The sequence below is a fragment of the Podarcis liolepis genome (assembly GCF_965112155.1).
Source record: "Podarcis liolepis genome assembly, chromosome: 2".
Classification (NCBI taxonomy): Eukaryota; Metazoa; Chordata; class Lepidosauria; order Squamata; family Lacertidae; genus Podarcis; species Podarcis liolepis.
Window position 1 is genome coordinate 124872421 of NC_139555.1, and position 22648 is coordinate 124895068.

Below are 22648 nucleotides of genomic sequence, written 5' to 3' on the forward strand. Positions count from 1 at the left end.
ACTCTCCACACTCCATTTATATGGTTTCTCCCGCGTGAGGCCGTTGATGTACAGTAAGTTTTCGCCCTTGACTGAAACCCTTCCCACACTCCATCCATTTAAATGGTTTCTCCTGTGTGAGTCCGTTGATGTACAGTTGTCACGAAAACAGAGTTAAGTCCCTTTTCACCTTTATCATAGTGTTTTCAAGAAAAACAAAATGATACAATTCTCTTCAGATTACCAATCTTTATTGATTAACAAGTAATAAGCAATAAGGACTCATTCATTCATCACTCATTCATCAATCATATTTTTAGTTTTCAGATTGTCCTACTTCATCCAGACATGCTGTCATCCTGCTTATGTCATATTTTCGCTCAATTATTTTTGTCCATCCTGATTTCGCCTGGTCCACTGGCTAACTCAATAATTCTTCATCTTCCATTTAATCATTTCTTTATCTTGTCTTCAGAGTCATACTGCCATCTGATGCCACTCACTTCAGACACTTCTCCATTCATATCCTCCATTCATACCAATAAGCATACTAAATATATCATCAATTATACCATGAGATCACTTGTGGTCCTCACAGACTATCCCTGATTGACTATTCCTATGATTGAATAAAGACATTTCACTAAACCACATATATTCTTTAAGAAATTAACTATATATCTGAACATTAGTATTAATATTGTGTCATTCATTACATATAAATGTTACATTAGTTACATATAAACGTTACATCAATGCTGTTATTTGATACCCTGGGAAACTCAAAACCAACTATTTTGAAAGAACACCCTTAATACTAACATAGAAACTTTATTCATACAGAGCTTATGGGAAACGCCTTTTCAGCCTCAAACAGTAAATTTTGCCCTTCACTGAAACCCTCCCCACACTCCAAAGATTTAAATGGCTTCTCCCGTGTGAGTTCGTAGATGTGTTGTAAGAGCTCCATTCTGACTGAAGCTCTTCCCACATTCCAAGCATTTAAATGGTTTCTCACCTGTGTGAGTTCGTAGATGTGTTGCAAGAGCTCCATTCTGACAGAAGCTCTTCCCACATACCAAACATTTAAATGGTGTCTCACCTGTGTGAGTTCGTAGATGTGCTGTAAGAGCTCCATTCTGACTGAAGCTCTTCCCACATTCCAAACATTTAAATGGTTTCTCGCCTGTGTGAGTTCGTTGATGTTTTGTAAGAGCTCCTCTCTCAATGAAACCCTTCCCACACTCCATACATTCAAATGGTTTCTCCCCGGTGTGAGTTCTTCGATGTATAGTAAGGTGTGAACACCAACTGAAACCTTTCCCACATTCCATACATTTAAATGGTTTCTTACCTGTGTGACTTATTATATGTTTTGTAAGAGCTCCTCTATCACTGAAACCCTTCCCACACTCTATACATTTAAATGGTTTCTCGCCTTTGTGAGTTCGTAGATGTGTTGCAAGAGCTCCATTCTGACAGAAGCTCTTCCCACATTCCAAACATTTAAATGGTTTCTCACCTGTGTGAGTTCGTAGATGTGTTGTAAGAGCTCCATTCTGACTGAAGCTCTTCCCACATTCCAAGCATTTAAATGGTTTCTCGCCTGTGTGAGTTCGTTGATGTATAGTAAGGTTTCCATTCTGACCGAAACTCCTTCCGCACTCCATACATTTAAATGGTTTTTCGCCTTTGTGAGTTTGTAGATGTGTTGCAAGAGCTCCAGTCTGACAGAAGCTCTTCCCACATTCCAAACATTTAAATGGCTTCTCACCTGTGTGAGTTCGTAGATGTGTTGCAAGAGCTCCAGTCCGACAGAAGCTCTTCCCACATTCCAAACATTTAAATGGTTTCTCGCCTGTGTGAGTTCGTTGATGTTTTGTAAGAGCTCCTCTCTCAATGAAACCCTTCCCACACTCCATACATTCAAATGGTTTCTCCCCGGTGTGAGTTCTTCGATGTATAGTAAGCTTTGAACAGCAACTGAAACCTTTCCCACATTCCATACATTTAAATGGTTTCTTACCTGTGTGAGTTCGTAGGTGTTTTGTAAGAGCTCCTCTATCAATAAAACCCTTCCCACACTCTATACATTTAAATGGTTTCTCACCTGTGTGAGTTTGTTGATGTTTTGTAAGAACTCCTCTATCAATGAAACCCTTCCCACACTCTATACATTTAAATAGTTTCTTGCCTGTGTGAGTTTGTTGATGTTTTGTAAGAGCTCCTCTGTCAATGAAACCCTTCCCACACTCTATACATTTAAATGGTTTCTCGCCTTTGTGAGTTCGTAGATGTGTTGCAAGAGCTCCATTCTGACAGAAGCTCTTCCCACATTCCAAACATTTAAATGGTTTCTCACCTGTGTGAGTTCGTAGATGTGTTGTAAGAGCTCCATTCTGACTGAAGCTCTTCCCACATTCCAAGCATTTAAATGGTTTCTCACCTGTGTGAGTTCGTTGATGTATAGTAAGTTTTCCATTCTGACTGAAACTCCTTCCGCACTCGAAACATTTAAATGGTTTCTCACCTGTGTGAGTTCGTTGATGTATAGTAAGGTGTGAACACCAACTGAAACCCTTCCCACACTCCATACATTTAAATGGTTTCTCGCCTGTGTGAGTTCGTTGATGTTGGGTAAGGCTTCCATTTTCACTGAAGCTCATTCCGCACTCCACACAATGAAATGGTTTCTCCCCTGTGTGATTCCGTTGATGCCCATTAAGCGTTTCCCTATGACGGAAGCTCATTCCACACTCCAAACATTTAAACAGTTTCTCGCCAGTATGAATTTGTTGATGTCTTGTAAGAGTTCCACTGTCAATGAAACCCTTCACACACTCCATACATTGAAATGGTCTCTCCCCTGTGTGAGTCCGTTGATGTACGGCAAGTTTTCCCCTTTGACTGAAAACCTTCCCACACTCCATACATTTAAATGGTTTCTCCCCTGTGTGATTTATCTGATGCATATTAAAGGATTCCCTATGATAGAAGCTCATTCCACACTCCACACATTTATATGGTTTCTCCCCGGTGTGAATTCGTTGATGTCTTGTAAGATTTCCCATATCCCTGAAGCTCTTCCTACAGTGCATACATTGAAATGGTTTCTCCCCTGCGTTCGTTTGTAGTTGTGTGCTAAGGTGTTCACTCACGGTGAAGTACTTTCCAGATGGCCCCTCAAAATTCTGATTGCCTTCTCCATCACCTGGTTTAAAGGGGGGGGGGAGATACTGTTAAGTATCCAACGTCTAACAGCCAAGAGAGATAAAAATCTGCCCTTACCTAAAGAGGCCACCATCTCATAATTCTCCTCCATGACTTCCTTGTGCAGAGCTCTTTGGCCAGGATCCAGCAGAGCCCACTCCTCCTCCGTGAAAAACACAGCCACCTCCTCAAAGGTCAAGAGGGCCTGGAAGAAGAAGAGGAAGAAGACAGAGCTGCTTTTAGATCCCCATCATCCCCACTCAACACAGAGGGAGGTTGGGTGGTCCCATCTATGCCTCTTCCCTCCTCCCTGCTCCCGTTGCTCTTTCCCTACCTGAGGAAGCTGCCTGGCTCCTCTTTCCACTCCATCTTTAAGAGACCGTTCAGAGGGTGTATCGGAGATCATTGCGTTGCCAGTGGAAAAGACGGAGGAGGAGGAGGAATCATAAACCGGGCCACTTCTGGGACTCTCTCAGCTGTTCCCACGATGCACTTCAACACAGGGATAACAATGCAAAAATTAGGTATTATTATTATTATTAGAATCTATACCCTATACCCTGAGGTCTCAGGGCAGTTTACAGAAAGGCAGGTTTAATTAGGGTGGGACACATTTACACAGGCAGCATTATTATTCACAATGAAATATAAATTACTAACGGGTACCAAAGATAGGGGCGGCTTCTCCCTGCCAGATTTACGATTATATTATATTGTGAGGTGTCCTGCTTATTGCTGGCTCAGAGAATGGATAATATTGGAAAAAGCAGATATATTAAACCTTGAAGGTCAGGAGAATAGGTTTGGTTGACATGCATTTTTATGGGGGGGTGTATAAATATATATATACACACGATTATATATATATATATATATATGCAGGTTTTGGTGTCTTCGGGTGTCTTCCCGTGTAAGAGTTGGGGTGTCTAGGCGACGTTTCGACGAGGTCTCACTCGTCATCTTCAGGCTGGTGCTTTCGGCTTCTTGTTACTGGAACAGAGCAGGATCTCAGTGTTTGAGTTCCTATAAATACTGTTGAGGGGGTGTGGTATATAGCCTCCAACGTTCTGGGCAGAGGGGAAGTTCCCAGGTTAGTGTGTCTTTTCTTCTTTTGTTCCTTAATTACTTGAGGGATATCTTGAGTGATTTCTTGAGTGATATTCTGAGTACCACTTAGGTGGGTCATTAAGTGTGGATTAGTTGCTAAAGCTTTCGTGTCTTGACCTCTTGAGCTTGTGAAGAGTTTTTCTGAGAAGATGGCTGTACTGCACTTAGTTGTGCTCTGGCTTGGCTTCGTGTATAGGGGCGAGCTCAGATATGTTGACGACACCTTTGTAATTTGGCCACACGGGAAAGAAAAACTAGATAGCTTCCTCACACATCTCAACAACCTACACCCCAAAATACAATTCACTATGGAAATAGAAGCCAACAACCAACTTCCCTTCCTTGACGTCCTAATCTACAAAAAACCTGATGGCTCCTTAGGACACACTATCTACCGGAAAAAAACACACACCAACCGCTACTTACATGCACAATCACACCACCACCCTGCACAAATAAACTCCGTAGCCAAGACTCTCATCTCTAGAACCAAACGCCTGGCTGACAAAGACCACTTGACAACTGAGTTACAGAATCTCTCAAATGTGTTAATCGCCAATGGATACCAGCAAAACAGGGTTACGAAGCTAATCCAAAAAGAAACACCCCCCCAAAAACCAAGACACAGAAGAAAACAATGGCATGGCCCTCCTTCCTTATATCAAGGGCACTACAGATAAAATTAGCAAAATCCTCCATAAACACAATATCAAAACAGCCTTTTGCACCAACCAAAAAATAGCCAATATCCTCAGAAACCCCAAAGATAAAATCCAGTTGGAAAACCAAGGGGTCTATGAAATACCCTGCAAAGTCTGCCCAGCCACGTACATTGGACAAACAAACAGACGAATAAATGCACGTATCGCAGAACACAAGAATGCCGTCAAAAAAGAAGAAAAAACCTCCTCTCTTTTCCAACACATGAAAGAAACAGGACACGAAATTAATTTTGCAGATTCCAAATTGCTCTTTAACATGGAACATCACCACAAGAGAATAATCATGGAAGCCATCGAGATAGAGAAACACCCCCACAACATGAACAAGCGTGACGACACGTCCCGCCTGCCAGACATCTGGAAATTAGCCCTCCCCACAAAAACCGACACCAGAACCAGAGGCACACAGAACGCCATCACCAATCAACCACACCAGACCCAAACCCAGACCCTCTCCACAGATAAATTACAGACTCCATCCAGTAGCCAAACCATAGTGGCACCTCCGGATGCTGCACCCCTCTGCAATCCCTACACAGATCTGGCTGGCACAGGGCACAAAACCACAGCTCGCCCCTATACACGAAGCCAAGCCAGAGCACAACTAAGTGCAGTACAGCCATCTTCTCAGAAAAACTCTTCACAAGCTCAAGAGGTCAAGACACGAAAGCTTTAGCAACTAATCCACACTTAATGACCCACCTAAGTGGTACTCAGAATATCACTCAAGAAATCACTCAAGATATCCCTCAAGTAATTAAGGAACAAAAGAAGAAAAGACACACTAACCTGGGAACTTCCCCTCTGCCCAGAACGTTGGAGGCTATATACCACACCCCCTCAACAGTATTTATAGGAACTCAAACACTGAGATCCTGCTCTGTTCCAGTAACAAGAAGCCGAAAGCACCAGCCTGAAGATGACGAGTGAGACCTCGTCGAAACGTCGCCTAGACACCCCAACTCTTACACGGGAAGACACCCGAAGACACCAAAACCTGCATTCCTGTACCCGTGAAAATCTACGAAAGCATATATATATATATATATATATATATATATGCAGGTTTATATAGACTAAAGGAAGTAAACCAGGGACCAGATCCTCTGTGGGTCCCTTCCAGGAAGTACAAGGTGGGGAACTGGAAGGATGTAATCCTTTCTACAGGGACTTTATAATACTATAAGCTGCCTCATTCTTTAGGGAACCTTCAGCTTCGGATTGTAAAGTTCTAGGATCAAATCCCAAACTCTTAATGAAGCTTCGCAGAAAGCATTACGGTCAGTACGTCTGCAGACCTCGCTCTTCCTTTCCCCCGAACAGCCATCCAGGAAACCAGTTTCTGACCCTTTGATACATTTAGAATACTGTATAGAAAATAAGGGAAACTCCTAAATCTGCAGTTGGAAGAAACGCAACACCTGGGGGGGGCACCAGGGTGCAGAAGCTCCCTCCAAGGGGAGCAGATGGAAATATTTAGAGCACTCTATGCGCTAACATGGATTGTTGTAGGGATGATCGCAAAGTGGGGTCCGGTGGGAGAACACTCCCCACCATTAGGCAGCCACTGTCTGCCTGCACGCGTGACCTTGGGGTGCGGGGCACACTCCCCCCCCGACAAGCCACAGCTGTCTGAACATCGTTCCCTCTGTCTAACCTTTTGCGGTCTCAGTAGTCTGCAGTGTCCTGTCTATAACCTTTGTCTCTGAGACCTTTTGTCTCCTTCGTCATACACTGCGCGGTGGAAACAGGTGCCAAAATAACCTTGTACCACCCCACGATCTCAGGATCGGAAGATGTGTAAAGGTCACAGCTCAAAATGTATCTGCCTGGTTTGCATATTTGCGCCAATAAAAGGAGGCTCCACTTCAGATTGTCTGTCACTTCAGATTGAAGTTTAGGTGACAGAAATACAAAGTTTAGTGGCTTATGGCCCCCTAGTCCTTCCGCTTAGGAACATGTGTGTGTGTGTGTGTTTGTGTGTGTACCTTTTATCTTCCCTATACAGTGAGAAAGTACAGGATGAGGCATCCTCCCGGAGCATGGGGATGTGAGACTGGGTCTTCCTGGTCTAAGCCCACCACCTGAACTGCAGGGTGTGGAGCCTCAGACCCTGGGGCTAAATTGGCCTTCAAGTACCCCCGCTTTCTCTCTCTGGCCCTCAGGAATTTCCCCAGTGCCACACCCTCTTTCCAAGGCTTCCCAGCTGCCTCCTGGGGTTTTCTGTGTGGTTGGAAAAAATCCCTGGAAGGCAGGTATCCCCTGGACAAAGCTCAGAGTCAGCCCCATAGCTCCACCAATTCTGTCCTCTGGCCCTGCCCATCAATGGAAAGTGGACCCTGGAAGGCTGCTCAGCAGCGAATGTGGCCCTCAGGCTGGAGAAAGGTCTCTGTTCCAAACACTAAACTGGCAGTAATCCTGGCCCACCTTGCAGGGTTCTTGTGTGAGCATTGCCCAGGTGGTGGGTTTTAGATCACCTACAGTATTATAAGACCCTCCTGGCAACCTAGATGGGGATGAGGCCATGCCTCTTCCCTCCAGTTTTGGGGCACAAAAGCAGCACAGCAGACCCCTCCCCAAATGCACCCCCAACATGGGAAACCCAACAAGGCTCTTTCCTTTGTGCCAAAGCAACCTCAGCCAGCTAGACTAGGATTTCTGAAAGGGGGGCTGGGGGGCCTCCCCCTTCCCAAGAAGCAAATCCTTGTTTCCTGTTGCTTCCTTCTCACATCAGCCTCTTTCTTCCTCAGGAAGCTCTGGAAGCCAATGTCAAGGGAATATCAAGGGAACTGTCCATCTCTCACCCCCCCCACCCAACTCAAAATCTCCCCCCTCTCTCCTAATCCAGAGGTGACCCTGTTCTCCAGCTGCTTCCACTTCCTCTCCCCTGCTTGCCCCCCCATCTCCGCCCCACTGAGGCAGGGGCTTCAGCAGGAGATTTCGGAGGGGGGAGCAGATCAGGGTCCTGGAGGAGCTCAGCCCTTCCCTCCCGCCCAGACCGGCTCCCTGACGCAAGAGGCAGAGCCTGGGGGGAGCGATGGGGGGGAAGGAGTGGGGCAGCAGTGAGAAGGGAGGTGGAGGCTATTAAACAGAGAGGAGCATCACTAGGTGGAATGGGGCTGCCCCCCCCCCTTTGAACAGAGAAGGACTGACAGCTGAGTCAACATGCACAGGGTGGGGCTGCAAATCCCTTTGTAGTTAGGGTGCACTGGGGGGGACACCCTTTTCTGGTTCGTCTCAAGCGTCTTCGCCCCCCCTCCCCCCACCATAGGCGGCTGCCAGGATCTCTGCGCTTCAGAGAAGATCTTGCAATGCAAACCCTGTTTGGGGGGGACCCCACTTTGCAACAGCATGGCCTGCATCACGCCCCCCTACTGATTCCCAGAGGGAAAGTGGGGAGCCCTTCCCTGCTCTCCCCTCCCCCCCCACTCTCCTTTCCCAGCTGCTCTGTTTATAGATTCAGGGGGAGGAAATGCAAATTCTGCAGCCGACCCCCAACCCCAAATAGCGCCCCCCCGCCCCTCCCCAAATACGTGGTACCTCTTCATCCTCCTCTGCGAGCCTCTTTCTCTTCAGGGGATGTGCATGGAGACCCCTCCCCCTCCAACTTTGCTTCTACTCCCCCCCCCAAAAAAAACCCCACTTCCTGCCTCTCTAGGAAACGGAGCTCATTGGCCCAGAGGGAGGGATGAGTGGCAGGAGACCCGCCTCCCGCTCCCTTCAAAGAGAAATTCCCTTCCCAGCCAGCAATATCTACTGTACAGTATATTCCCATTTACAGTGTTTAGTGAGAAATCAATGCCTTCAGTTCCTGCGAGCGGTAGCGAAAGGCGAACCCCCATTCTTGAAAAGCCCCCCCCCTGGGAAGGGGTTTAGAGCCGTAACTTATGACAACCTTAAAGGCTGGTCCAGTGTCAATGGGTACCTTTTCTAAAAACCAGGAGCTGATGGAGAAAGTTAGGCTTTGTTATGGGGGGGGGGGGCAGGTTGCAGCTCAGTGGTAGAGCAGTTGCTTTGCATGCAGAAGGTATTGGATTCCTATTTTCACATTTCATAGAATCCTAGAGTTGGAAGAGACCACAAGGGCCATTGAGTCCAACCCCCTGCCAAGCAGGAAACACCACCAGAGCACTCCTGACATATGGTTGTCAAGCCTCTGCTTAAATACCTCCAAAGCAGGAGACTCCACCACACTCCTTGGCAGAAAATTCCACTGTCAAACAGCTCTTACTGTCAGGAAGTTCTTCCTAATGTTTAGGTGGAATCTTCTTTCTTGTAGTTTGGATCCATTGCTCCGTGTCCGCTTCTCTGGAGCAGCAGAAACCACCTTTCTCCCTCCTCTATGTGACATCCTTTTATATATTTGATCATGGCTATCATATCACCCCTTAACCTCCTCTTCTCCAGGCTAAACATGCCCAGCTCCCTTAGCCGTTCCTCATAAGGCATCGTTTCCAGGCCTTTGACCATTTTGGTTGCCCTCCTCTGGACACGTTCCATTTGGTGGGGGTGTACCGTGGTCCATGTCTTCTGGGGGAAAGCTTTTTTTATCTGACCTCCAAAATCACTGAGCAATCTATCCGTCCTAATTCTGGGGAAGACCTGTTTTCCTAGGGTGGCCGAGAAGCTCTATATTGCCATTTATTTGGTGAGATGGTCACGGGTTTAATCCCTGGCAGCGAAAGAGGAAACGCACACCTTACTTCTGAAAAGCCCCCCCCCCCCCTGGGGAAAAGAGGGTGGAAGGGGTTCAGAGCAGCAACTTACAATAATATTATAGGGTGCACAGACCCTCCGAGTGCCACCAAGCGTCCTTGTTTTCCAGGGACACCTCTGGATTTACAGAAGCCATCCTGGTTTCTGATTTAATCCTGGAAAGTCTTATTTTCCATAGGATGTCCCTATATCCATTGGTTAAATTTTGGAGGGAGAAATGCGACCCCTGAACCAAAGAGATAAGTAACATCTGAAAGGCAGCCCTGTATAGCGAAGCTGTTTAATGTTTTATTATGTTTTTATATATGTATGTTGGAAGATGTTGATGATGATTAGGTGGCCATATTTCAAAAAGTGAAGATCCAGACACAAAATCAGTCCAGCTTTTTCTTTAGTTTTTCCCAGTTTTTGAACTTATTTTGCAAAAAAAATATAATGCAGTTTTTGAGCTATCTTTTAGCAAAATCAGCAAAAATGGCACTGCCGACATGGGACATTTTGCCAATTTTCACCCAGCCACTGCTTCCAACTACAGTATCCTGGGTATGTCTGAGAAATTCCAGACATATGGAAACCCTACTGTTGAATAGGACGTCCCTATTCGGAGAAATTGTGGTAGGTATGGGGTGGTCCGGTGACTTTACATTGCGTACTTTTCAAAAAGTGGGGGCCAATGGACAAAGTTGGGCTTTGCTTTGAGGGGGTGAAGCTCAGTAGCAGAGCAGTTGCTTCGCATGCAGAAGGCCTCAGATGTAATGCTTTGCATGCAGAAGGAAGTCCCAGGTGCAGTCTTAATATCTTAATGACCATGTCAGGGATTACAGTGGTGCCCCGCAAGACGAATGCCTCGGAAGACGGAAAACCCGCTAGACGAAAGGGTTTTCCGTTTTGGAGGTGCTTCGCAAAACGAATTTCCTATGGGCTTGCTTCGCAAGACGAAAATGTATTGCGAGTTCCTGCGGGTTTTTTTTCCTTTCCCCCCCTTTTCCCGCTAAGCCGCTTATCAGCTGATCCGCTAAGCCGCTTATCAGCTGATCCGCTAAGCCCTCTAAGCCGCTAATAGCGCTAATCCGCTAATGGGCTTGCTTCGCAAGACGAAAAAACCGCAAGACAAAGAGACTCGCTGAACGGATTCTGTATTAAGATGTCATTCCTATTGGTGTTTTGCAACTTTGACCTGTTGCAGGACCTTAGCCAGACCTTAGCAGAGCATACGCAGAGTTCCAGAAAGCAATCAGTTGCAGGCAGGATGGACGAAGCAGGAACAAGACGCTGCTAATGGTAACTTGGTTACTTAGATGTGTTTATTATTTACAGTGGACTCTACAAGTTACTGTATACAGGAACAGATATGGATCTTAACCAGTTCTCTCTTAACAAACTCCAAACAACTCTCAGGACTCAGAGCACCACACAGACCAACAAACTATCCAGTCAGTAAGATCATAAGTCATCAGTTGTGGTAGCTGCTATTAGATTGGCCTTTCCAAGTTTTAAAGAAGGACACTGACAAACTGGAACGTGTCCAGAGGAGGGCAACCAAAATGGTCAAAGGCCTGGAAACGATGCCTTATGAGGAACGGCTAAGGGAGCTGGGCATGTTTAGCCTGGAGAAGAGGAGGTTAAGGGGTGATATGATAGCCATGTTCAAATATATAAAAGGATGTCACATAGAGGAGGGAGAAAGGTTGTTTTCTGCTGCTCCAGAGAAGCGGACACGGAGCAATGGATCCAAACTACAAGAAAGAAGATTCCACCTAAACATTAGGAAGAACTTCCTGACAGTAAGAGCTGTTCGACAGTGGAATTTGCTGCCAAGGAGTGTGGTGGAGTCTCCTACTTTGGAGGTCTTTAAGCAGAGGCTTGACAACCATATGTCAGGAGTGCTCTGATGGTGTTTCCTGCTTGGCAGGGGGTTGGACTCGATGGCCCTTGTGGTCTCTTCCAACTCTATGATTCTATGATTCTATGAAAATCATTAACCTATTTCTAAGAGGCATTCAGCTGAGAATGTTGTCAATCTGGACCATTGCTGAAGATGATTTAACACAACATAAAGAGGACTAAATTTGTTTGCCACTTATAGGCCTATTCTTCCCCACCAGTCTAACTTGACTAGTGTGGCCTCCTATACTACCTGATTTCTGAAACAGGGCCAATTATGTGGGCACAGAGATTTCTTTCCCCACAGGGAAATGACCCCCCGAAAGACCTGAATTGGTTCTCAGCATGTTTCCAAGCACAATTCAAAGTGTTGGTGCTGACCTTTAAAGCCCTAAATGGCCTCGGTCCAGTATATCTGAAGGACCGTCTCTACTCCCATCATTCAACCCGGACACTGAGGTCCAGCGCCGAGGGCCTTCTGGCGGTTCCCTCCCTGCAAAGAAGTGAGGTTACAGGAAACAGGCAGAGGGCCTTCTCGGTAGTGGTGTCTGCCCTATGGAACACCCTCCCATCAGATGTCAAGGAAATAAACAAGTATCTGAAGTTTAGAAGACATCTGAAGGCAGCCCTTTTTAGGGAAGTTTTTAATGACAGATGTTTTAATGTATTTTTAATATTTTGTTGGAAGCCGCCACAGTGGCTGGGGAAACCCAGCCAGATGGGCAGGGTATCTATGTATGTATGTATGTATGTATGTATGTATGTATGTATAAATAAATAAATAAATAATAAATAAATAAATAAAATATAAACACTGGCAATGCCCACATTCCCCTGTGCCGTAGCCAAGATTAAGCAATATATGATGGTTTAAAGATTACTTTCTGCATGTAGATGGTTTCAGCCTCTCTGTGTTTTCATTGTTCCTTTATTGCAATTATAAAAATGGGTTTTATGCTGCTCCTCTGATAACAGGGAGTTGCACTAGAAGACCGAAGTCCCTTTCAATTCTACAGATCTAGGACTGCAGAGCCCATCCTGCTTCCTAAACACCACTGTCGTGCTCCACTTTCCCCAACTCTCCATTCCCAACTCTCTCTGCCAAAGACCAAATAGTAATGAGCTCTCAGCACATGTTCACTCTCAATGAGCACTCCAGGGTGATATTCTGCACATCCGTAACAGTACACTGTATATTTCATTATACTTACTATTATGAGACATTACCTTTGTTGCTTTAATACATATATGCACAACACTCCATACAAACACCAGAACATCAAATATTCTCCGTGCATTTAGAATGGATTTCCCCCTATGAGGGTTTGTGGATATGAGGGATAAAGTGAATTCTGTGGGGAAAACTTGACATCTCCATGGGTTCTCCCCTATGTGAGTCTGTAAGTGATTATTAAGAACTCCATTATAACTGAAACACTTTCCACACTTCAAACATTTAAACCGTTGCTTCTCTGTGAGATCGTTGATGTTTTCCAAGAGTTATGCTCTTACTGAAGCACTTTCCACAATCCATACATTCATATGGTTTCTCCCCTGTGTGTTTGTTGATGTTTTTTAAGGTTTCCTTTCTGACTGAAGCTCTTTCCACACTCCTTACATCTAAAGGGTTTCTCCCCTGTGTGAGTTCGTAGATGTACAATAAGTGCTCCATTGTGAATAAAGCTCTTTCCACACTCTGTACATCTAAAGGGTTTCTCCCCTGTGTGAGTTCGGTGATGTCTTGTAAGTTTTCCACCTTCACGGAAACCCTTCCCACACTCCATACATCTATATGGTTTCTCCCCTGTGTGAGTTCGGTGATGTCTTGTAAGTTTTCCACCCTCACTAAAACCCTTCCCACACTCCATACATCTATATGGTTTCTCTTCTGTGTGGGTTTGTTGATGTTTTGCAAGGTACGCACTTTTAGTGTAGCTCTTTCCACACGCCAAACATTTATATGCTTTCTCCCGTGTGTGAATTTGTTGATGTTTGGTAAGGTTATTACTCTGCCTGAAGCTCTTTCCACACACCATACATCTATATGGTTTCTCCCCTGTGTGAGTTCGGTGATGTCTTTTAAGTTTTCCAGCTTCACTGAAACCCTTCCCACACTCCATACATCTATATGGTTTCTCCTCTGTGTGGGTTTGTTGATGTTTTGCAAGTGACCCACTTACAGTGTAGCTCTTTCCACACGCCAAACACTTATATGGTTTCTCCCCTGTGTGAGTTTGTTGATGTTTGGTAAGGTTATTACTCTGCCTGAAGCTCTTTCCGCACTCCATACACCTAAATGGTTTCTCCCCTGTGTGAGTCCGTATATGTTGAGTAAGGCTTGCACTCCTAAAGAAACCCTTCCCACATTCCATACATCTATATGGTTTCTCCTCTGTGTGGGTTTGTTGATGTTTTGCAAGTGACCGATTTTCAGTGTAGCTCTTTCCACACGCCAAACATTTATATGGTTTCTCCCCTGTGTGAGTTTGTTGATGTTTGGTAAGGTTATTACTCTGCCTGAAGCTCTTTCCACACTCCATACACCTAAATGGTTTCTCCCCTGTGTGAGTCCGTTTATGTTGAGTAAGGCTTGCACTCCTAATGAAACCCTTCCCACACTCCATACATCTAAATGGTTTCTGCCCTGTGTGAATTCGTTGATGTACAGTAAGGTGTAAATACTGTCTGAAGCTCTTTCCACACTCCATGCATTTAAATGGTTTCTCCCCTGTGTGAATCTGTTGATGTCTAGTAAGGTTTGAAGACTGTCTGAAGCTCTTTCCGCACTCCATACATCTGAATGGTTTCTCCCCTCTGTTATTTTGTAGATGTGTGCTAAATTGTTCACTCACACTAAAGTACTTCACAGGTGGCACCTCATAATTCTGATTGTCTTCTACATTACCTGGTTGAAAGTTGGGGGAAAGAAAATATTGTTAGGTCTTCAAGGAAGAAAACAAGCGAAATTAACACGCAGCAAGACCAATCCGCACTTTCTCTTATTTTAACAAATCCAGCACTCCTCCCTCTCCCATGTACCACATTTTAGGAAAGGAAATCTGAAAATAGTCTCAAGAACCCTTAGTGTCCAGTTCTACCTTCAAATCCCATGTAACACTGAGCACCAAGAGAAACCTTCTATGCTGAGATGAGGCATCTATGGCCCTCAAGATGTGGTTGGACTCTAAGTAGCATCAACCCAAGAAAAGATGGCCAATGACCAGGGATGACGGGAGTTGTAGTGCAGCAACATCTGAAGGGACACACTTCTCGGTAGCGGCGCCCGCCCTGTCGAACATCCTCCCATCAGATGTCAAGGAAATAAACAACTATCTGACTTTTAGAAGACATCTGAAGGCAGCCCTGTTTAGGGAAGTTTTTAATGTTTGATTCTATTTTTAATATTTTGTTGGGAACCGCCCAGAGTGGCTGGGGAAACCCGGGCAGATGGGTCGGAAATAAATTATCATCATCATCATCATCCAATTGCAGAATAGCCTTTACCAAGGCATCATGGACTTTGAAGAAGCACCAACTCAGGATGAAGAAGAAGAGTTTGGATTTGATATCCCGCTTTATCACTACCCGAAGGAGTCTCAAAGCAGCTAACATTCTCCTTTCCCTTCCTCCCCCACAACAAACACTCTGTGAGGTAAGTGAGGCTGAGAGACTTCAAAGAAGTGTGACTAGTCCAAGGTCACCCAGCAGCTGCATGTGGAGGAGCAGGGAAGCCAACCCAGTTCACCAGATTACAAGTCTACCGCTCTTAACCACTACACCACACTGGATGAAAGGGAGAAACAAGCTAAGAGGAAAGTACGTTTGGCAAACCCTCACTGTAATTAACTCCTGCCTGGAAACCTATGTCCCCACTGTGGAAGGATGTGTGGATCCAGAATTGGACTCTGCAGTCACTTACGGACACAGCGTTAAGACCATGTTCATGGAAGACAATCTTATTTGGCTACGAGGCTTCGCCAAAGAGGAAGACACGGCATGAATAAATGGCTCAAACAGTAGTTTCACACCTTCAACGTCTAACAGCCAGGAGGAATAAAAATCTGCCCTTACCTAGAGAGGCCACCATCTCATAATTCTCCTCCATGACTTCCTTGTGCAGAGCTCGTTGGCCAGGATCCAGCAGAGCCCACTCCTCCTCCGTGAAAAACACAGCCACCTCCTCAAAGGTCAAGAGGGCCTGGAAGAAGAAGAGGAAGAAAACAGAGCTTCTCTTAGATCCCCTTCATCCCCACTCAACACAGAGGGAGGCTGGGTGGTCCCATCTGTGTCTCTTCCCTCCTCCCTGCTCCCGTTGCTCTTTCCCTACCTGAGGAAGCTGCCTGGCTCCTCTTTCCACTCCACCTCTGAGAAGAGGCCGTTCAGAGGGGGTCTCGGAGGCCATTGTGTTACCAGTGGAAAAGACGGAGGAGGAGGAGGAGGCATAAACTGGGACTCTCTCAGCTGTTGCCAAGATGCACTTCAATGCAGGGAGCAGCCCTTTTAGGAGAACAATGCAGAAATTATTATTATTATTATTACTGATTGAATTTATATACCACCCTACACCCAGAGGTCTGAGAGCAGCTCATAGAAAGGCAGATTTAATTAGGGTGGGATACATTTACACAGATAGCATACCTGTTAGAAATTACAAATATCAATACTAATAAACTAATACACATAAATTCTAATTTCAAAGGCAGGGAAGTGGAAGGATGTAACTCTTTCTACAGGATCTTTATAATACTATAAGTTGCCTCAGTCTTTAGGGGACATTCAGCTTCAAATCCCAAACTCTGAATGAAGCTTCGCAGAAAGCGTTATAGCCAGTACCTCTGCAGACCTCACTGTTCCTTTCCCCCAAACAGCCACCCAGGAAACCACTTTCTGACCTTTGGGTACATTTAGAATAAAGAAAATAAGGAAACTCCCAAATTATGGGCAGAATTTGCAGTCAGAAGAAAAGCAACACCTGGAGGACACCAGGGTGCAGAAGTTCCATCCAAGCGGAGGAGATGGAAATATTTAGAGCACTCTATGCGCTAACATGGATTGTAGTTTAGGGGACAGAGATATGAAGTTCAGTGGCTTATGGCCCCCTAGTCCTTCCTCTTAGGAACCTCTCTCTCTCTCTGTGTGTGTGTGTGTCCCCTTTTATCTTCCCTACACTGTGAGGAAGGACAGGAGGAGAAATAATCAGGGGGTCCAAACTGGGCACAGGGCATCCCTCCGGAGCATGGGGATGGGAGACTGGGTCTCCCTGGTGGAAGCAGAGCACCCAAACTGCAGGGTGGGGAACCAGGGGGGAAATTGGCTCTCAAGTCACCTCTGTCTCTCTCTCTGGCCCTCAGGAATTTCCCCAGTGCCACACCCTCTTTCCAACACTTCCCAGCTGCCTCCTGAGGTATTTCTGTGGGGCTGGGAAAAATTCCTGGAAGGCAGGCAGCTCCTGAACAAAGCTCAGAGTCAGCCCCATAGTCCCACCAACTCTGTCCTCTGTCCCGCCCATCAATCTGGCTGTCATCCTGGCCCACCTTGCAGGGTTCTTGTGTGAGCATTGCCCAGGTGGTGGGCTTTAGAAGACCTTTAGTGTTATAAGGCTCTCCTGGCAACCTGGATGGGGATGAGGCCAGGCAGGAGTGAGGCTGGCAGCACCGGCAGAGAAAGTCCCTCAGCACCTCTGCGCTGGGCCAATCCTGCAAGACAGGCCAGATCTCCCACCCCTGGGAGCTTTGATTCTCCTTCCCGACAAAGTCCCAAGAGGATATCTGGAGAAGCCTCTTTTTGGAAAGAAGGAGCATCAAAAACTCATCCCTCCCTTCCTCCTTTCCCCAAGTCCAGCAGGGGAGAGGGCATTTCTTTAATTCCTCCAGTCTTTGCCTTGAAGCTTTTTAAAGGGCTCCTGAGACCTTGATCAGTTTCAATTCCTGCCATCCATGGGCCCAATTCCCTTGCCAAGCAGGAGGGAAACCAACAAGGTGCTTTTTCATGCTTCAGGAAATGGAAAATGTGCCTCTTCCCTCCAGTATTGGGGCACAAAAGAAGCACAGCAACCCCCACCCCCAACATGGGAAACCCAACAAGGCTCTTTCCTTTGTGCCAAAGCAACCTCAGCCTGTCAGAATAGGATTTCTGAAAGGGGAGTTGGGGGGCCTCCCCCTTCCTTCTCACATCAGCCTCTTTCTTACTTAGGAAGCTCCGGAGGCCGATTTCCCTTGACATTGTCCATCTCTCATCCCCCCCCCCAACTCAAAATCTCCCTCCTCTCTCCCAATCCAGAGGCGACTCTGTTCTTCAGCTGCTTCCACTTCTTCTCCCCTGCTTGCCCTCCCGATCTCCGACCCACTGAGGCAGGGGCTTCAGCAGCACATTTCGGAGGTGGGGGCAGGTCAGGGTCCTGGAGCTCACCCCCCCTCCCGCACAGACCGGCTCCCTGACGCAGGAGGCAGAGCCAGGGGGGAGCGGGGGGGGCAGCAGTGAGAAGGGAGGTGGAAGCTGTTAAACAGAGAGGAGCATCACTAGGTGGAATGGGGCTTCTCCCCCCCCCCTTTGAACGGAGGACTGAATTCTGAGTCAACATGCACAAGGTGGGGCGGCAAATCCCTTTGTAGTTAAGTTCCACGGGGGGGGGGCACCCTTTTGTGGTTCGTTTCAAGTGTCTTCGCTGCGCTTCGAAAAGGGTCTTGCAATGCAAACTCTGTTGGGGGGGAATACCCCACTTTGTAGCCAGGTGGTCTGCATCCCGCCCGCCCCCCATTCCCACAGAGAAAGGGCGAAGCCTCTCCCTCCTTTCCTTTCATTGTTTCCTTTCTACCCCCCCCCCCTCAATCCTCCCGCCTCCTTTCCCAGCTGCCATTTGTAGATTCAGGGGGAGGGAAAGCAAATCCTTCTCCCACAACACCCCCACCCCCAAATAACCCCCAAATATGCGGCACCTCTTTTTCCTCTTCTCCAATCCCGCTTCTCTTCCGGGAATGAAGATGGAGACCCCTCCCCTCCAAATTGCCTCCCCCCCAAAAAAAATCCACTTCCTGCCTTTCTAGGAAGCGGAGCTCCTTGACCCAGAGGGAGGGGGGCGGCAGGAGATCCACCTCCCCCTCTCTGCAAACAGAAATGCCCTTCCTTAGCAGGCAAGCTCTATGTTCTCGTTTATTTAGTGAGAAATTCATGGGTTCAATTTCTGGCAGCAGTAGCAAAAAACGACACCCCCCCCCCCAATTTCTAAAAAGCCTCCTCCTGGGAAGGGGCTTAGAACAGTAACAAGGCAACCCTAAATGGTGGTCCAGTTGGGTACCTTTTTTAAAAAAAGAGGGAGCTGATGGAGAAAGTTAGACTTTGTTATATTTGGGGGGGTGCAATTCAGTGGTAGAGCAGTTTCTTTGCATGCAGAAGGTCTCGGATTCCCACTTTCGCGTTTGGTGGGGGTGTACCATGGTCCATGAATTCTGGGGAAGAGCTTTTTATCTGACCTCCAAAATCTCTAAACAAATCTCTATCTGTCCTTATTCAGCACTTAACCTTATTACAACCATGTTTGACCCCCTATTCTACGCTTCAAACTAAATAATTAATTTCCTTTTTGTTCACAGCAGCTAGACTACAGTTATTGCCCATGATGTAAGGAAATCTCTAAAATAACAATAGAGGCTTGGATTAATAACATCTGGACCATTACTCTGTCATAATGCCTCACATGCCATTAGTGTCTAATCAAAGTTATCTCCAAAAGAGACACCTTTGACACAATCTGGCCCATCGCCCAGCCCTTCCTGGCTCGCTTTTATCAGCCAGGATGGGCAAGGATCAAGGAGACAGGTGGTCAGTTTCACTTGTCCAAGCAGCCTGTCCACATCCTCGGAGGTAACAGATTGAAATTGATCCCATGTAACAAGGCTAGACAGGACTCTAGCACTCTCCCGCCCTGGCCCTGCTCCCATGGTGGAGTCTACTTCTTTCCGGATCTGAGCACTTTATCTGCGAAAAACTTTGCAAAAACATTGCAGAAAATATTGGGGTCTTTACCAGGCCCCAGTGGCAAAAGTGGTTCTGTTAAATTGCGAAGCACCTGAAACAGTCTCCTGCTGCTATTTTCTGTAGATACGATAGAGGCAGTGAAGAAAGTCCTCTTCGCCGTTACTATCGCCACTTGGTAGGCTCAATGTTGAGGTCTAACCCACGTCCGGTCAGATTCAAAATGGGTTTTCCACCACTGGTGCTCCAGCCGTCTCAGTGATTGTTTCATTGCCCTCAGCTCCAGGGAAAACCACAGCGCTATCCGGGATTAATGCAATCAGAGAGGGCACTTCAGAGCCAGACAGTCAATAGCCCTGGTTAACTCCGCATTCCAGCGGGCCACCAAGGAATCATCTGGAAGGCTATCAACATGACATAAAGCATCCCTTACCATTTGGATCCATTAAGTGGCGGGGGGGGGGCATCTGAATTGGTCCCACCTCCCTGCAGAGGGGTAGGGTTGAGGAGAAGTCCAGTTGCACTAGGAAGTGATCTGACCATGGCACTTCTTTAGTTTCGCTTATACTTAGTGTCAGATCACCCATGTCTTATTCAGTGACAGCCCCATGGAGGCCATGTTTTCAATGAAGTCCCAAGCGGCCCCTTGTAAGGTCGTGTCGGCATGGATGTTAAAATCCCCTAGGTAGGACAACCAAACTAGGTGTCTCCAGGAGAACATCCACCACGACCTGAAGCAGCTCAGGTGGGGAATCCTTGGTGCAGTGTGGAGGATGATACACCAAAAGGAATCCTGTACTGCCCCTATTGCCCAACTTCCAGAACATGCACTCAGAGAACTGGGTCTTCCCAATAGGACACCCAGTGTAAACTAGTGACTTCCTAAAAATCACTGCAACCCCCTCTCCCCGCCCACATGACCTGGGTTGCGTGCGTACGAGAAACCTGGTGGACAAGCAGTGGGAAGGACATGCCTATCTGCTTCATCCAACCAAGTCTCTGTCACACATGCCAGGGCAAGTCCTCCATCCACGATCAAGTCATGGATGGCAAGTGGTCTTATAAATCACTGACATGGCATTGCACAGCAGCAACTTCAGTTCATGTGGATCTACCTTGTTGATTTTGGTATCCACCTGGTCAAGACCAGACCCGGAGGCAGGGATTGTCTTCAAACAACAACTAAACCTGCCTCCTCAGTAATGACATGGTCTGGTCTGGTCTTAGCATAACTCCTCCTCCTACCTGTGATCACTGAGATTGGGTGTCGCAGCACATCCCCCCCACCTGTGGAACCTGCCCCAGCCATTCTGTTGGCTGGGACCCACTCCCCAGCTGCCCTGACCCCTCCCCTTAAGAACCAGATACAAACTATGGTATATAAAACAATATACAAAAACAAAGAAACAAACAGAAAACAATTCATAGTTATATTTAGAAGACATAGTTTAGAAGACATCTGAAGGCAGCCCTGTTTAGGGAAGCTTTTAATGTTTGATGTATTAGAGTATTTTAATATTTCTTTGGGAAGCTGCCCAGGGTGGCTGGGGAAGCCCAGCCAGATGGGCGGGGTATAAATAATAATTTATTAAATAATAATAATAATCATAATCATAATAATCATAATAATCATAATATTAAAAATTAACTAACCCCCGGGCCCAACTAGACATTAATCCCACCCCCAACAAAGCAAAAACCAAACCATAAACCAAAACTTAAAACACCATCCCCACCATTTAAAACGCCACAGATAAAATATAATTTAAAACCAATTAAAAAGAGGGGTCTTCTCTGCTGAGTAGCAGCCACAGCCGTTATGAAGCCTGTCAGGCCCCGCCTGTTAAGTCGTGGGTTGACATAGCAGCCGGCACAGCGATTTCTTCAAGTAGCTCTTTATTATGGTAAGCTGGAATAGAACTAACTGCGAACAGCTCAGCCGGCCTGTATTTATAGGCAGCCGGCTGTCAACATTGTAACCACAACAGCCCAGAGTTCCCGCCTAAAATAACTGCCGCGGACCTGAGTGAAAACTATCTACAGACCTGAGTGAAAACTATATACAGTATCCCCCTGTTGGCCCAGGGTGAAACTACACTACATAACACCGCCCCAAGCCAGGTGGAAAGAGGCAAGGCAAGGCCTTTCAGTGTGGGAACGTTTATATAATTTAGCAGAGTTTAAACGAGCCCCTGTTTGAGTTTATGCAGGGACAAGCGGGTTGCTAACTCGTTTGAGTCCTATCTATAATTATACCTTCCTGGTTCATAATCCCTTTCTGTCCCTCTTAAAGAAAGCACACATGAATCTGAATCATATTAACATAAACTACTTTACTATCAGATTCATTCAGGTTGACAGAGTTGTTCCTGAAGGCAGTCTTCAGTTACATAACAGATAAACTATATACTAGATAGTAGTGAGTCATGAGAAGACTGTATCTGAGCAGTTACCAGTTAACATTTCTTGCAGCAACTGACCAACGGACAAAATTGCCTGCTGCATAGAGGCACTTAGTCCTCTCAGAATGTTGGACTTGACTGACAGCTTTATATCCCACATTCAGGCTTCCCTCAGGCGGTCCTCCTGAAACCACTGGCAATGCCCACATTTCCCTGTGCCACCTTCCCTCCCCAGATTGGTTCTTCCCCGCGGCACCTCCTTTATTCCGGCTGCCACCAGGGATTTTATCCACTTTGCCATTAATGTAGCCATGAACGAGAAGGTAAAACAATGAATTCATAAAATATAAACAACATAGGCTGCTTTAAAGATTACTTTCCAGTATTTCTGTGTTTTCATTGTTCCTTTATTGCAATTAGAAAAATGGGGTTTGGGCTGCTGTTCTTATAACAGGGAATTGGACTAGAAGACCCTGGAGTCCCTTTCAGCTCCACACTTCTATGATTCCAGAGCCAATCCTGCTTCCTAAACACCACTGTCATGCTCCACTTTTCACAACTCTCCATTCCCAACTCTCTCTGCCAAAGACCAAATATGAATGGACTCTCACCACGTTCACTCACAATGAGAACTCCAGGGTCACATTCTACACATCC

The 22648-nt window shown here is 46.3% G+C and overlaps 1 protein-coding gene across 2 annotated transcripts in view; it reads right to left on the reverse strand.

The window, feature by feature from the left end:
* The window catches only part of LOC310701110 (uncharacterized protein), a 77977-nt gene that overhangs the window by 48087 nt on the left and 7242 nt on the right, over positions 1-22648 (reverse strand). Inside the window, exons 4-6 of one of the 2 annotated variants that reach the window (XM_083491399.1) lie at positions 15946-16115; positions 15690-15816; positions 998-3190 (exon numbers count right to left, since the gene is read on the reverse strand). In XM_083491399.1, the coding sequence (XP_083347525.1) occupies positions 998-3190; positions 15690-15816; positions 15946-16115 (2490 nt within the window). Of the gene's footprint in view, positions 1-997; positions 3191-3267; positions 3395-3523; positions 3655-15689; positions 15817-15945; positions 16116-22648 lie in introns of those variants that run through there. The other variant, XM_083491400.1, reaches the window with a different exon arrangement.